The following is a 17,617-nucleotide window of genomic DNA, read 5'->3' on the forward strand; positions in this document are numbered from 1 at the left end:
ACTTCTAAAATTTATCAAGATATTAAAATCTACTCAAGATGCTAGCCATCACATCCACTTCACTATCACTCACAAAACTTAATAATCATGCTTCCTAGATAAGAATCCAAACGAAAATACTGGGCCCAAGACCAGCCTGTGAATTTTACCTCTTCTTATGTTTTACATCTTGACACTATGTCACTATGAACTTCTGTGAATGACCTTTCCACCAGTTGCCCTTTTCAGCAATTCTACAGTCAACCTTATGATTCCCCTATTTTTTAACTTTTAAGACTTACCTCAGCCTTTTGGGAAATATCATTCATGTTTGCTCTATGCGGTCTTGGGGTGATTATGAAGCTTTGTAATTTTTTGCACCTGAAAAAAATATATTAGTATTGAATAAGAATTTTGATGCCTTAATTTTTTAATATGCTTTGTATTTTTTAAAGAGAAATAGCACGTTAATTGCCCCTCAAAAAATAATGACATCATCCAAGCAAGTAATAAATTATAATAACCCTCAGCTTCTTTTCCCAAGATTCAGGGTATAGAAGGTACAAGGCGCAAGGTGTTAAAAGATTCTTGTAAGTTTACAGCCCAGAATAACTTAGTGAATGTATCAAGTACCCTTGCAAAAAAATTGTATTCTGCAGTTATTGGATGTATTATTCTATAATTATCAATGGGGCCAAGGTGGTTGATTGTGTTATTTAGGTCTTCTATGTCTTTACTAAAAAAAATTTTTTTTGGCCTAGTTCTATCAGTCTTAAACTATATGGAATTTTCTACTCCTTTATTATTTTATTTATTTTTGGCTGTGTCCGGTCTTAGTTGAGGCACGTGGGATCTTCGTTGAGGCATGAGGGATCTTTTCGTGGCAGCGCGGGCTCTTCATTGTGGTGTGTGGGTTTTCTCTTCTCTAGTTGTGGCATGCAGGCTCCAGGGGACATGGGCTCTGTAGTTGTGGCGCGTGGGTTCCAGAGCACGTGGGCTCTGTAGTTTGCAGCACGTGGGCTCTAGTTGAGGCACGTGAGCTCAGTAGTTGTGGTGCACAGCCTTAGTTGCCCTGTGGCATGTGGGATCTTAGTTCCCTGACCAGGGATCAAACCCACGTCCCCTGCATTGTAAGGCGAATTCTTTACCACTGGACCACCAGGGAAGTCCCTGTCTATTCCTTTAATTCTGTCATTCTTGTTTTATGCAATTTCAAACTTTTTAAAATGCATATGTTATGACTATAATATCTTCTTTTTTTTTTTTTAAAGGTTTTTTTTTTTTTTTTTTTAACGCCACATTTGTTTATTTATTTTATTTTTGGCTGTGGTGGGTCTTCGTTTCTGTGCGAGGGCTCTCCCTAGTTGTGGCAAGCGGGGGCCACTCTTCATCGCGGTGCGCCGGCCTCTCACTGTTGCGGCCTCTCCTGTTGCGGAGCACAGGCTCCAGACGCACAGGCTCAGTAGTTGTGGCTCACGGGCCCAGTCGCTCCGTGGCATGCGGGATCTTCCCAGACCAGGGCCCGAACCCGTGTCCCCTGCATTAGCAGGCAGACTCTCAACCACCGCGCCACCAGGGAAGCCCTATAATATCTTCTTGAATTGGCTCTTTCATCAGTATGAAATTTCCCTCTTCTTATCTCATTGTATTGAATTTATCTGTTATTAAAATGGCCACACCAACTTTCTTTATTGCATGGTGTATAATTTTCTAGCCATTTACTTTCAACCTATTTATCCCTTTATATGTAAAGCACATCTCTTGGACACAGCATATAATTGGATGTTACATTTTTAAAAATTCAATTCTGATAATACCTTTTAATTGTAGTGTTTATCCCATTAACATTTAAGGTAACTATGTATATGAATGGACTTAAGCCTACCATTTTACTATTTGTTTATTGTTTGCCCCTCTTTTTTTTCTCCTCTATTATTCTTTTTCTGCCTACTTCTGTATTAATTGAATAATTTTTAGAATTTTATCTATTGGCTTTAAACTTTTAATTAAAAAAATTTTAAGGTATAATAGACATACAATAAGTTATACTTTTTGAAAGTGCACAATTTGATAAGTTCTGACATATGTATATACCCATGACACCATCACCACAATCATGATATAAATAAATAAATAAATAAATAAATATATGGGGACTTCTCTGGTGGTCCAGTGGTAAAGAATCTTCCTTCCAATGCAGGGGATGCGGGTTCGATCCCTGGTTGGGAACTAAGATCTCACATGCCGTGGGGCAACTAATCCTGTGTGCCACAGTTACTGAGCTCACCCGCCTCAACTAGAGCCCACGTGCTGCAAACTACAGAGACCACGTGCTCTGGAGCCCAAGCGCCACAACTAGAGAAGAGGAAACTCTCACGCCACAACTAGAGAGAAGCCCGTGCACTGCAAGAAGATCCCATGTGCCACAACTAAGACTAGATGCAGCCATAAAAATTAAATAAATAAATAAATAAATAAACAAATAAATAAATGAAATATTTTAAAAAATATATGTATATGTAGGGATTCCCTGGCGGTCCAGTGGTTAGGACTTGGTGCTTTCACTGCTGTAGCCTGGCTTCAATCCCTGGTTGGGGAACTAAGATCCCTCAAGCCATGCAGCATGGCCAAATAAAAAAAGATATGAATATACACATTACACCCAAAAGTGTTCTCAGACCCCCTTTAACCTCCCTTTTCTTCTAGCCTTTCCCACCTCCATCCCTAGGCAGATATGCTTTCTGTCACTGTAGATTAGTTTAAATTTGCTATAAATGGAATCATACAAGTATATACTCTATTGTTTGGCTTCTTTCACCATGCATAATTATTTTGAGATTCATCCATGTTGTTGCATATAACAATAGTTCATTTCTTTTTATTACTGAATTGTATTCCGTTGTATGAATATACCAGAGTTAACCACTGTTAATCATTCATCTGTGGATGGACATTTAGGTTGTTTCCACTTACTATTACAAATATAGCTGGTATTGGGCTTCCCTGGTGGTGTAGTGGTTGAGAATCTGCCTGCCAATTCAGGGGACATGGGTTCAAGCCCTGGTCTGGGAAGATCCCACATGCCATGGAGCAACTAAGCCCATGTGCCGCAACTACTGAGCCTGCACTCTAGAGCCCATGAGCCGCAACAAGAGAAACCACCACAGTGAGAAGCCTGCACACTGCAGTGAAGAATAGCTCCCGCTCGCGGCAACTAAAGAAAGCCCACGCACAGCAACGAAGACCCAGTGCAGCCAAAATTAAATAAATAAATTAATTTAAAAAATAATAAAAAAATAGTCTCCTTATTAAAAAAAAACAAATAAGCTGGTATGAATATTCACATACAAGTCTTTCTGTGGACATATGCTTTTTTATTTCTCCTGGGTAAATAAATAAAGTATAATGGCTAGGCCTTATGGTAAATGTATGTTTAACTTTTTAAGAAACTGCCAAGCTGTTTTCCAAGTGGTTGTACCATCTTATCTTCCCACCAATAGTGTACAAGAGCTATACTTTCTCTACATCTTGATCAACACTTGGTATCATCTTCTTAATTTTAGACATTCTAAATGTGTGTAGTGACATCATATTATGGTCTTAACATTTCCCTAATACCTAATGATATTTAACATCTTTTCATACGTTTCTTTTCTATCTGTAAATATTCTTTGGTGAAGGTATTTGTTTAAATCTTTTGCCCATTTTATTACTTGGTTGTTTATTTTCCCATTATTAAGTTTTGAGAGTACTTTGTATATTCTAGGTACAAGATGTATGTCAGATGTATGAATAGGAAAGATTTTTCTCCCACTCATTGGCTTCTCTTTTATTTTATTTTATTTTATTTTTTTTGGTCGTGCGGCACAGCTTGCGGGACCTTAGTTCTCTGAGCAGGGATTGAAGCCAGGCCACGGCAGTGAAAGCACAGAGTCCTAACCACTGGACTGCCAAGGAATTCCCTGTCTTTTCATTTTCTTAACGGTGTCTTTTGAAGAGCAGAAGTTCTTCATTTTTATAAAGTCCATTTTATCAATTTTTTTCTTCTATGGAATGTGCTTTTGGGGTTGTACTGGCACAAAGAACCCAAAGAGAATTTATCCTACATTTTCTTCTACAAGTTTTATAGTTTTAGGTTTTGCATTTAGGTCTTTGATCCATTTTCAGTTAAGTTTTGTATATGGTGCAAGATCTTTCTTTTTTTTTTGTATTTTTTCAGGGCCATTTATTGAAAAACTTATCTGGGCTTTGCTGGTGGCTTAGTGGTTAAGAATCCGCCTGCAGGGGATTCTTGGGGACATGGGTTCGAGCCCTGGACCAGGAAGATCCCACATGCCACGGAGCAACTAAGCCCGTGCACCACAACTACTGAGCCCGCATTCTAGAGCCCATGAGCCACAACCACTGAGCCTGTGAGCCACAACTACTGAAGCCCACACGCCTAGAGTCGGCGTGCCACAAGAAGAGAAGCCACTGCAATGACCAGCCTGCACACTGCAACGAAGAGTAGCCCCCGCTCGCCACAACTAGAGAAAGCCCTCTCGCAGCAACAGACCCAACGCAGCCAAAAATAAATAAATAAAATAAATTTATAAAATAAAAAAAAAGAAAAAGCATACCCTTTCTCCACTGAAATGCCTTTGTACCTTTGTCAAAAATCAATTGACCATATACATATGTGGGTCTATTTTTGGACCCTCCATTCTGTTCCATCAATTTATCTGTCTCTCTTGATGCCAATATTATGTTTGTTTGTTTTTAACTATAGTCACCATGCCACAATTTTTTTTTCTTGGTCATGCCATGGGGCATGTAGGATCTTAGTTCCCAACCAGGGATCAAACCCGTGGCCCCTGCATTGGGAGCGTGGAGTCCTAACCACTGGACCACCAGGGAAGTCCCTGATTAGTGTACTATATAATAAGACCTGAAAAGGGTGGTGTAGGGAATTCCCTGGTGGTCCAGTGGTTAGGACTCCACACTTCCACTGCTGGGGCTTGGGTTCGATCCCTGGTCAGGGAACTAAGATACTGCAAGCCGTGCAGCATGGCCAAAAAAAAAAAAAAAAAAATTAAAAGAAAAAGAAAAGGGTAGTGTAACTCTGACTCTTCTTTTTCAAACTTGTTTTGGCTATTTTAAGTCCTTTGTATTCACATACAAATTTTAGAATCAGATTGTCAATTTCTGTAAAAAACGCCTGCTGTGATATTCATTGGGATTGTGTTGAAAACTGTAGATGGATTTGAAGAGAATTCACATCTTAATAATGTTGAGTCTTTTGATCTATGAACACAGTATATCTCTTGATTCAGTTACATCTTCTACAATTTTTTCTCAGACATGTTTTATAGTTTTCACTGTGCAGGTCTTCCACATCTTCTGTGAGATTTATCTCTAAATAATTTCATGTTTATTGATACTATTGTAAATGCTGCTTTTTACATTTCAATTGATGATTGTTTGTTGCTAGTATATAGAAATACAACTTTTTTTTTTTTTTTTTTGGCTGTGTTGGGTCTTCATTGCTGCGCACGGAAGAATTTCTCTATTCGCGGCGAGCGGGGGCTACTCTTTGTTGTGGTGCGCAGGTTTCTTATTGCAGTGGCTTCTCTTGTTGCGGAGCATGGGCTGTAGGTGTGCGGGCTTCAGTAGTTGTGGTGTACGGGCTTAGTTGCTTCGCGGTATGTGGGATCTTCCCAGACCAGGGATCGAACCTGTGTCCCCTGCATTGGCAGGCAGATTCTTAACAACTACGCCACCAGGAAAGTCCAGAATTTATTTTTGTATTCTGATCCTATATCCTGTTACCCTGCTGAAGTAATTTATTACTTTATTGTAGATTCCATCAGATTTTCCACATAGACGATTATATCATCTGTGAACACAGTTCTAACTTTTACTTTCCAATCTGGATGTCTTTTATTTCTTTTTCTGGCTTGATTGTACTAGCTAGACTGTTCAGTACAATGTGAAATAGAAGCAGTGAAAGGAACCAACAAGGACCTACTGTATAGCACAGGGAACTCTGCTCAATATTCTGTAATAAGCTAAATGGGAAAAGAATTTGAAAAATAGAGGTATGTATATGTACAACTGAATCACTTTGCTGTACACCTGAAACCAACACAAAATTGTAAATCAACTATAGTCCAGTATTTTAAAAAAAAGAAGAAGAAGTAGTGAGGACAGACATTTTTGCCTTGTTCCTGATCTTAGGGGGAAAATGTTCGGTCTTTTACCATTAAGTATGATTTTTAACTATAGATTTTTCTTAGATGCTCTATATCAGTTTAAGTTCTTTTCTATTCCTATTGTGGTGGAGTAATTTCAGGAACGGAAGTTGTATTTAATTTAATGCCTTTTCTATGTCTATGAAGTAATCATATGATTTTAATTTTCATTATGGTGAATTACATTAATTTTCAAATGTTAAATAGACTTCATTTTTTTAATGTAAGTTTGTTTATTATTATTATTGTTATTTTATTTATTAATTTATTTATTTGGTTGCGCCCGGTCTTAGTTACAGCAGGCGTGCTCCTTAGTTGAGGCTCTCAGGTTCCTTACTTGCGGCTGGTGGGCTCCTTAGTTGCAGCTTGCAAGCTCCACAGTTGCAGCTCGCCAGCTCCTTAACTGTGGCATGTGAACTCTTAGTTGCAGCAGGCATGTGGGATCTAGTTACCCAACCAGGGATCGAACCTGGGTCCCTTGCATTGGGAGCGCAGAGTCTTAACCACTGCACCACCAGGGAAGTCCCTTAAATAGACTTTATATTCTTAGGATAAATTTCATTTCGTCATGATGCATTATTCTTTCAACATACTGATAACTCAGTTGGATAAAATTTTGTTAAGAAGTTGTGCATCCATGTTTATAAGGCATATTAGTCTGCAGTTTTATTTTCTTGTAATGTCTGCTTTTGTTAACAGAGTAATACTGCTCTCATAGAATGAGTTAGGAAGTATTTCTTCTTCTTTAGTTTTCTGTAAGAGTTCATGCAGACTTGGTATTATTTTTTCCTTAAGTGTTTGCAAGAACTTCCCAGTGAAGCCATCTATGGCTAAACTTTTCTTTGTAGGAGGAGACAATATGATAAGAGTGGGTTGGACAAGATTCCATGTAATTATTAACAAGATCCTAACTTTGGTTGTTTAGTGGGTCTGTGGGTGCTTATTACATTATTAACAATAATTACCTAATAAAAGGAGGTCATGCATGAATGAGAGTATCATTAACCAAGGTTTGAGTAATCTATGTGCCTGAGATAAAAATAACAAGCAGCTCTAGTTCTGTTCTCTTACCTGAGCCACTGTATCATATCTAGAGTTACCTATTAGATATTTCTTCTTGTATAACTAACAAAACCTAGTCTTCATTCTCATAGCTTCTCAAGCTTTAGAGTTATTTATGGTACATCCTTCTTCTATATCTCCTAAATTTTAATAGATTGTCATGATTTGTGAATGTTATTTTCAAATTTGCTCTTATATATTACTTGACTATTTTCACTGCCCTCATACTAATACAAGCCTTCATCACCTCACACTTTGATTACTACAATTTGATAATCAGACCTAAATCTAAATTCCAACTCTGCTGCTTCCTAGTTAGGATTAGATATCTCAAGAATAATACCTACCATTAGTGGGTATCAATAAGTTTGATTAATTTCATTATTCAGTCTCCTTCACCACAATTTACCCTTTTCCATAAAAACCAACATTTCCCTGCTAGTGAGCACATTAACATTATTTGTGCAATTTAAAAGAGTAATACCACAGGGTATGATGAAAATTTGAGCATCTCACATGGGATTATAGGGACTGATCATTTTAGCTGAATTAATTGGCCAAGGGAATTTCAGGAAGCCTTTTTTTCCTGGTGAAATAAAAGAAGATTGTGTGGCTTGGTGATAGTGAAGAATTAGCCTGTCAAGAGTAATCCTGGAGAATACACTGATCAGCTAGCCCTCGTCATCTAATTTTTAAAAAATCTTCAAATTATACCTTGACTTATTTATAGATTCAGAATAAAATGAGATTGATTTTTTAAAATTTAGTATGAGCAAAACCACTTAAAATAGTTTTTTAAATGTCATTTCAGGGACTTCCCTTGTGGCCCAGAGGCTAAGACTCTGCACTCCCAATGCAGGGGGCCTGGGTTTGATCCCCGGTCAGGGAACTAGATCCCACATGCCGCAACTAAGAGTTTGCATGCTGCAACTGAAGATCCCACAACCCACAACTAAAAAAGATCCCGCATACCGCAAGGAAGATCCAGCACTTGGCAACGAATATCCCACGTGCCGCAACTAAGACCTGGCACAGTCAAGTAAATAAATATTTTTGAAAAAAGAATTTTTAATGTCATTTCAGTATTCTGAGCTCTCTTTTTGAAAATCTGTGAAAATTTGAATAGTACTAACTTTAACATTTTTGGTTAAAATATAAGCAAGTTATACTTTGCCGACAGTTTGCTCTGTTCTGCATTTTGAGGATAAAAAAAAATTGTAGCAAAATAAGTTTATTAGCTTTTTGCATCATAGGACTGTCTTTTAAGGTGTAGATTGAAGACCCATAGGACCCATATCTCTTACATAGTTTTATGTTGAAGAAGAAAATTCAAAATTAACAGATAAATATTTGTAGGATTTATAGATAATTTTTAAAAGGCATGACTCTGCCTGGTAGAACAACAGCGTGTTTCCATTGCTAACTCAGTTGTCCTTCTGTGCTAAACCAGGTTAAAGGTATAAATTTGACTACATTTGGTTTATTAACTTCACAGGAAAGAACTCTGTGCCACAGTCATTGATGTATTGCCTTATCGAAACCCACTATCTCACTAATAAATCCTTTGATCACAATATGAATAATTTATGATGATAATAATCCTAGCTAATATTTATTGAGCCTTTACTATGTGCTAGGTAATGTGTCAACTGGTTAACAGGCATTATTTCATTTATTTCCCACAATAACCCTTTAAAGTAAATACTACCATAAAACCCTCTCTCAAAAAACTTTCCAAGCTCAGTAATTTAAAATTTCTTAAAATATTAATATGAGAACAATGTCTCAGAGTTTATGTAATAGAATTTGAAAAAAAACACTGAGTCTCTGAAAAGTCAAGTAACTTGTCAAAGACCACACAACTAATGAGTGGTGGACATAGGATTGAAACAGGCAGTGTGACTACTGAGTCTGCATTCTTACCCACTGTATTATGCTGATGCCAAGAAAGCAGCACAATTGTTTTGTATGGGAATACCAACCAGCTTATAAGCTTTTACCTACTTATGTAATCAACATAGCCTTTAATCCAATTATTTGAGAACCACAATTCTGAGCAGTAGAAATATGTTGGAAGCTAAAAAGACATTACTAACAGTATTCTCTACATTTAGTGAGTTTGTAATATTTAGCTGGCAACTGGCAGCAGAACATGGTGCTGGATAAGTGAGAAGCAGGTATTTTGCCCTATGTGAGCAGCACAGAGTTTTTATTTAAGTAGTTTATTTCCTTTTAAAGTGATACATGCTAGCAGTTATTCTCTTAGAATTACTTGGAGTTAATTAAGCAAAACACACAGTGAGGTTATTAAAGGATTCCCAGGTACTGAATGAAATGCTGCTATCTCAGCTGGTTGTGGTTTAGAATTCATTTAGTAAACTCATTCATGTATGATAAAGTTAGGGACTGTTCGGTCTCTGATTTTGAAAGTGCCTAAGTCAGCAACATGCAAGCAGCACTCTTATTGCTGTAACTAATGACAATGAAGAATCCAGTAACAATATTCACATGTATCTTATTCTCTTGATTAAGGAACACAATGATATATCTCATCATTCTGCTAAATTGCCGAGAGTACAAAAGGCTTCTGAATCTCTAATCTAACAGAACATTATTTAACAGTGTACTCCTAGGGTAACCAAATTCACTTTTATTTGTTTAGTGACTGTGAGAATTTTGGTTTTATGAAGGCTTTTTAAAGTATTAATTGACTTCAACAAAGTCATGACAAAGACTCTGTGAAACGTTTAAAAACTAGTTGAATGTCACACATTTTAGTGAATCTCAACACTAAACCATAAACCCATAAAAGAAATTCCTGTGAAAGGGAGTCATAGACAGTGAACTTTAGTCAAGGAATGGAGCCATAATGCACTCTAAACTGCAGCTGAAAATGCTTCAGTTTCCTTAAATCCTCTCCTTTCTGCCTCCTAGTACCCTCTCTCCATCCTAACTCCACAATGTCCTAAATACTCATGCCCTTCCTGCCAGGAGGGCACCGTCACCTTCAAATCTGCCCAAACTACCTCCTTCTTTTCTATCAGCCAACTATGGACCATGCCGTGGACTAAGCTGCTCAATATGTATCAATAAATGATCATAATTACATGTGGTGGAATATGTATTATGAAATTAAAATTTCAGAACAAATGACATATACAGGTTTGAACTTGTCATAACTTTTCATAACTTCTCTCATACAAAAATGTACAAACCTGTGTATTTTTAAATTTGATAAAAGATTCGTACAAATATAATTTGAAATCTTCCAAAATATTCTCCTAGAACTTTTGCTGCTTAAGGACCTTCGTAGAATTTAGAATTATAAATATATCCAAATGATACTTTCTCAGTTAATTGTTGACGTTTCTAACACAATAAGACAATGATGGTGGGAATTCCCTGGCTGTCCAGTGGTTAGAACTCGGCACTTTCACTGACCTGAGCCCGGGTTCGATCCCTGGTTGGGGAACTAAGATCCTGTAAGCCGTGCAGCGTGGCCAAAACAAAAACAAAAACAAAAGACAATGATTATGGAAGAAGTACTGGAGTTAGAGCCAGAAAACTTGGATGAGGTCATTTATTAGATGTATGGTCCTGGGCAAGCCAGCTAACTTCTATGAACTTCAGTTTTACATGTAAATTAGGCATAATAATACTTTTCTCATATTGTCAAATAAAATGGACAGTTCCTGCCTTCTGAACCTCATTGCTACATCTGACACTCTCAGTCACTCCTTCATTCTTTTTTTTTAACCAAATTTATTTATTTATTTATTATTTATTTATTTTTGTCTGTGTTGGGTCTTCATTGTTGCGTGCAGGCTTTCCCTAGTTGTGGCGAGCGGGGGCTACTCTTCGTTGTGGTGCGCGGGCTTCTCACTGTGGTGGCTTCTCTTGTTGTGGAGCACGGGTTCTAGGTGAGCAGGCTTCAGTAGTTGTGGCTGGCAGGCTCAGCAGTTGTGGCTCGCAGGCTCTACACCGCAGGCTCAGTAGTTGTGGCGCACATGTTTAGTTGCTCTGCAGCATGTGGGATCTTCCCGGACCAGCGCTCGAACCCATGTCCCCTGCATTGGCAGGCGGATTCTTAACCATTGCACCACCAGGGAAGCCCCATTCTATTTTTTAAATATTTATCTTCTTTTGGCTGCGTTAGGTCTTAGTTGAAGTATGCGGGGTCTTCGTTGCAGCATGCAGGATCTTTCGTTGTGATGCAGGCTCTTTGTTGTGGTGCACAGGTTTTTCTCTCTTTAGTTGTGGTATGGGGGCTCCAGAGCACATGGGCTCTGTAGTTTGTGGCACGTGGGCTCTCTCACTGAGGTGCGCAAGCTCAGTAGTTGGGGCATGCGGGCTTAGTTGCCCCGTGGCATGTGGGATCTTAGTTCCCCAACCAGGGGTCTGGGATCAAACCCACGTCCCCTGCATTGGAAGGCGGATTCTTTACCACTGGACCACCAGGGAAGTCCCACTCTTTCATTTTTGAAATCCTTCTCATGAGCCTTCACTTGGCTCATGACACCAGTTCTCTCCCTGTTCATGTCTCTGACCATTCCTTCTCTGCTCCTCTGAGGGCTTCTTTGCCTCTCTACACTTCTTCAGTGTTGTCTGCCCCCACGTTTCAGTCTTTGCCCTTTTCTTCTGACTCTACACTTTTTCTTCAGTGAGTTAATACACTTTGGTCGTTTAAATTACCTCTCTGATCTCATCTCTCTCCACACCTCCCTCCATCACCCATACTGAAATACTGGCACACCTGAGCCTTCACACAGCTAGCTCCCCAGCCTGATGTTCTACTCATTCTCTTATTCTCTTAGCTAACTCCTACTCATCCTTTAGTTCTTAGATAAACTGTCACTTTTCTCCAGGAAGCCTTCCTTGCCTCCACGAGACTGGGTTAGGTGCTTTTCCTGTGTGTGTTTCTGTAGCACCCCCATGCTTACCCTAACTGTGGCATTTACCACAATGTATGGTAATAAAGAACTTTCTTGACCACCTCCTCTACCAGAAAGTGAGCTTTCTGAGAGTAGAGACTGTATTTTATACACCACTGTATCCACAGTATTTAGCATGTACCTGGTACATCGAAGACATATATAATAATTTTTTACTGAATAAGTAAATCCTGCCAACTTCAAGAGGAAGGACTTTATAAACAGTTAAGGATTGTTGGGATATAATGTATGACTCTCACTATGATTATCATTATGCCAGACTACAATATAAATAGAACACACTGTTCATTACAAAAATATTTATTAAGCATCTATTATGTGCCAGGCATTCTGCCAGGCATTGAGCAATGCAACACTGAATAGACAGATGCTCTCCCTATTCTCATGTTATTAACAGTCTCTTGGCCAAAACTCTGAACAAAAGCCTTGGAACAGGATTTTTAATGGTTCAGTCTGCCTTGCTATCTGTAGACACCAGTATGGTTCTAACACCGTACTTGATACAGAATTGAAAACCAGCACACACCATACCCCAAACTTCCCGTTAGATGCCCAAGGTCAATGACTTCCATTCTCGGTCTACATTCTGCAATACTCTTAATTCCCCCCAGACTTTCATCTGTACATCTGGTAGACATTATGCTCCTTTCCCACAATACAGAGGATTTGTTCCTTTCTAGTGCCTAGCTCCATGCTTGTTAAATAATAAATTATAATTTAAAATAAATCCCAAAAGCCATCATGGAAAGGTTTTCAATATCCATGTAGTAATCATCAAAACCAGGAACTCTAAAAGATTCCATTCCTCTGACTCAACTTTTATTCCCTTAATAAACTGTCAATACTACATTTTAAAATATGCTATCGAACACTTAACAAAAGATTTTCAAATTAATGTTTTGGAAACAGATTCTCAAATTCCAAATACCCGTTCAATCTTTGATCATTTTATCAACTCCTCCCACTTTCATGCTTTTTTACATATATTATTAGTCAACATTTCACCTACTAGTCTATAAACTCATGTGGAATTTGCTGCTTTATTTAGCACAGAGGTCCCAGGCCCTCCTTCAATTTCACATAATAATCCTTACTAGAAATACTCATATATATTTATTATTCATATGGATCATTATTTTGATTAATAACTTACAAAATGAGAAGCTATAAAATTCAAAGTATTCACTTTAATAGTTTTCTCTCCTTCAGAATGCTGATAAACATTTCTGAATTATTAAAACTTTTCAATAGGTACCAGAATCCAATGTGGTGAGTACATAAAGTTACCTCAGTTGCTATAGGAAAGCTATTTTAATGCAGTCTCTTCAAAGTTCTTAACTGGTACATATTATCAGAATAATGATTTTTTTATACTTCTTCATTGGAGCATAATTACTTTACAATGTTGTGTTAGCTTCTGCTGTACAAAAGAGTGAATCAGCTATATGTATACATATATCCCCTCCCTCTTGGACTTCCCTCCCACCCTCCCTACCCCACCCCTCTAGGTCATCACAAAGCACCAGCTGATGTCCCTGTGCTATGCGGCTGCTTCCCACTAGCTATCTATTTTACATTTGGTAGTGTATATATGTCAGTTCTACTCTCTCACTTCGTCCCAGCCTCCCCTTTCCCCACTGTGTCCTCAAGTCCGTTCTCTATGTCTGTGTCTCTATTCCTGCCCTGCCACTAGGTCCATCAGTACCATTTTTCTAGATACCATGTATATGTGTTAGCATACGGTATTTGTTTTTCTGACTTACTTCACTCTGTATGACAGACTCTAGGTCCATCCAACCCACTACAAATAACTCAATTTCCTTCCTTTTTATGGCTAATATTCCATTGTATATATGTGCCACATCTTCTTTATCCATTCATCTGTTGATGGACATTTAGGTTGCTTCCACATCCTGGCTATTGTAAATAGCGCTGCAATGAACACTGTGGTACTTGTATCTTTTTGAATTATGGTTTTCTCAGGGTATATGCCCAGTAGTAGAATTTCTGGGTCATATGGTAATTCTTTTTTTAGTTTTTTAAGGAATCTCCATACCGTTCTCCATAGTGACAATATCAATTTACATTCCCACCAACAGTGCAAGAGGGTTCCATTTTCTCCACACCCTCTCCAGCATTTACTGTTGGTAGATTTTTTGATGACGGCCATTCTGACTGGTGTGAGGTGATACCTCATTGTAGTTTTGATTTGCATTTCTCTAATGATTAGTGATGCTGAGCATCTTTTCATGTGTTTGTTGGCAATCTGTATATCTTCTTTGGAGAAATGTCTATTAGGTCTTCTGCCCATTTTTGGATTGGGTTTTTTTTTTTTATATTGAGCTGCATGTATATTTTGGAGATTAATCCTTTGTCAGTTGCTTCATTTGCAAATCAGAATAATGATTTTAAGTACACATTACATATTAGTAAAATGAAGTTTTCTTTTTCTTTCTTTTTCTTTTTCTTTTTTTTGCCTCACCACGTGGCATTGGGGATCTTAGCTCCCCAACACCAGGGATCGAAGCCACACCCCTGCAGTGGAAGTGCAGAGTCTTAACCACTGGACTGCCAGGGAAGTCCCTAAAATGAGGTTTTAAAAGTTCCAGAGTAACTTCTAGCCATGATTCTTTTGATTTCTAATAAGGTAACAGCTTGCCATTCTTTCTACCTTCATCAACTCGGCTACTGCCTTCTCTACTGCTCTGTGCTCCTTAACTCTGGTCTGTCACTCAACTCTGAGGATATAAACTGCACAGTGTATCATGCACCAGAACCGAAATTCTTACCTGGGCTTGTCAGGCCCTTTTGCAGGTTCCCTTAGCCTCTCTGATTTACCTTGTCTCCTTCCATTCCTTCAACCTCCCACCTCAACAAATACATTCAATGCCTGTTTCCATCTCCAAGACAATTCTTTTTTTTTTTTTTTTTGCGGTACGTGGGCCTCTCACTGCTGTGGTCTCTCCCGTTGCGGAGCACAGGCTCCAGACACGCAGGCTCAGCAGCCATGGCTCACGGGCCCAGCCGCTCCGCGGCATGTGGGATCTTCCCGGGCCGGGGCACGAACCCGTGTACCCTGCATCGGCAGGCGGACTCTCAACCACTGCGCCACCAGGGAAGCCCTCCAAGACAATTCTTAAGCCTCTTCTTTCCCAATGAAGTATTTTCCCAAACTAACAATAAATAGAAATGGTGATTTTCTGCACTCCAACCTAAGCATGGATTTTTTTTCCTTCAGTCTCTGACATCTCAAAATGTGCTTAGATTTTCTAGATATACTAGATTTTTTAGTTGCTAGATGTACCTGGCATAAATTTAAATATTTTATATTAAACATCTTAGATGTATCAGTCTAATCTATCTTCTTTAATTTTTTATTATTTCATGCATATATAAAATTAGAGCAACTCATATCATAGACGCCCATACACCCACCACAAAGCTTCAACAATTATCAGCTTTTTCCATTGTCTTCAACAACGCAAAGTCTGTTTCTTACAGCCTGCCCAATGCCTATTTCAGCACAGCGCACAGCACTTTACAGACGCTTTAAGCCCTGCTGCAGTGGCACCCACCACATTCTAGGCACTGCACAGGGCCTCCTGCTAGCCCTCAGAATTATGCCCAGGATCAAACCCCGCAACTCTCGCCTTTTATTCTCTCGTGGGAAGACTTTAAAGTAACCACTCAAAGAAAATTGGCAAGTTCTCATTTGGTGAAGTCATTAATGAAATGAAGTTACATATATCGATAAAATGTAAGAATTTTTTATAGGGGCAGGACAGGAATAAAGACGCAGATGTAGAGAATGGACTTGAGGACACGGGGAGGGGGAAGGGTAAGCTGGGACGAAGTGAGAGAGTGGCATGGACATATATACACTACCAAATGTAAAATAGATAGCTAGTGGGAAGCAGCCGCATAGCACAGGGAGATCAGCTCGGTGCTCTGTGACCACCTAGAGGGGTGGGATAGGGAGGGTGGGAGGGAGGGAGACACAAGAGGGAGGGGATGTGGGGATATATGTATACATACAGCTGATTCACTTTGTTGCACAGCAGAAACTAACACACCATTGTAAAGCAATTATACTCCAATAAAGATGTTAAAAAAAAAAGTAAGAATTTTTTTTAAGTTACAGTAATTAGAGGAAAGACCTGGTGTCTCTACACTAATTAAGGAGAAGCGTGGAAAATAACAACTGAATCCCTATTATGTACCATATACTAGGTGGTTTGCATGTTATTTCTTAAATTCAGAGGTGATGAGTATGATAGAACTAAGCATAAATGGGAAATGAAGAAATTTGCTAAAATGAATAAATATGTATTTATTATTAATTCAAGAAACATTTATTAAACATCTTTCTACAATGTGCTAGACAGTATAAGGCACTACATATACAAAGATGAATATAGAATAAAATATGTCTTTTCATGGAGCTCATAGACCACATGGGATGAAAGATAATTACCAAGAAAGTATAAAAAGGCCTAATGTCTGAGCCTATTATTGAGGAGCCCAGAAAGCTTTTGATTATATAGATTATATCTATAGATATATAATGTATTGAACATTAAAACAGAATTTCCAAATATATATTTATTAAGTCATTTGAAATAAGAAGCCCATTATACATCAACATAAACACATTTTATGAAAAAAATGACTTTCCAAAATAAAAGTAATTAGAAAAGTGACATTGTTTTACATTTTTTTTAATTATTATTATTTTTTTTTGCGGTACATGGGCCTCTCACTGCTGCGGCCTCTCCCACTGCGGAGCACAGGCTCCAGACGCGCAGGCCCAGCGGCCATGGCTCACGGGCCCAGCTGCTCCTCGGCATGCGGGATCCTCCTGGACCGGGGCACAAACCCGTGTCCCCTGCATCGGCAGGCGGACTCCCAACCACTGTGCCACCAGGGAAGCCCTGTTTTACATTTTTGAATATCTCTTTAATATCTGGCTTAATAAAAGACAGGTATATTCTCATATCTGCTTCTGCATTCAAACTATCGTGATATGTTGTTTTGACTGAAGTATATAAAGAAAACATGGCCTCATACAGATATGTTTTTAGGAAAGGAAGGACCTCATGGGTCCTTGAAGGGTCTTGGGGACTCCCAAGGATTCTAAAACCACATTCTGAGATATGCTGAGTTATAGGAAAGAATATTCTATCAAATCATGTCAGTTCTAATTCTAAAAATAAAGTAGTAGACTGAGCACTCCCTTACTGTATTTTAGAACACTAAATGAGGCTTAGTTTAACAACTTAATTCCTATACTCAGTAACATAAATGCCAAAAGATTTATATCTGGAATCTCACACACTTTTCTTAATCTAGTATTAAGTAACTTTTCTTCTGTTTGGGCAGGCAGATGTAATGTCT

At 38.5% G+C, this 17,617-nt stretch overlaps 1 protein-coding gene across 3 annotated transcripts in view; it reads right to left on the reverse strand.

Moving 5' to 3' along the window:
• NEXN (nexilin F-actin binding protein) overlaps positions 1–17,617 on the reverse strand; it is a 59,625-nt gene that overhangs the window by 33,856 nt on the left and 8,152 nt on the right. For all 3 annotated transcript variants that reach the window (XM_081225187.1, XM_081225189.1, XM_081225188.1), the window contains one exon: positions 282–360. In XM_081225187.1, coding sequence (XP_081081313.1) covers positions 282–360 — 79 coding nt within the window. Of the gene's footprint in view, positions 1–281; positions 361–17,617 lie in introns of those variants that run through there.

Source organism: Mesoplodon bidens (genome assembly GCF_964165515.1).
Source record: "Mesoplodon bidens genome assembly, chromosome: 2".
NCBI classification, from domain to species: domain Eukaryota; kingdom Metazoa; phylum Chordata; class Mammalia; order Artiodactyla; family Ziphiidae; genus Mesoplodon; species Mesoplodon bidens.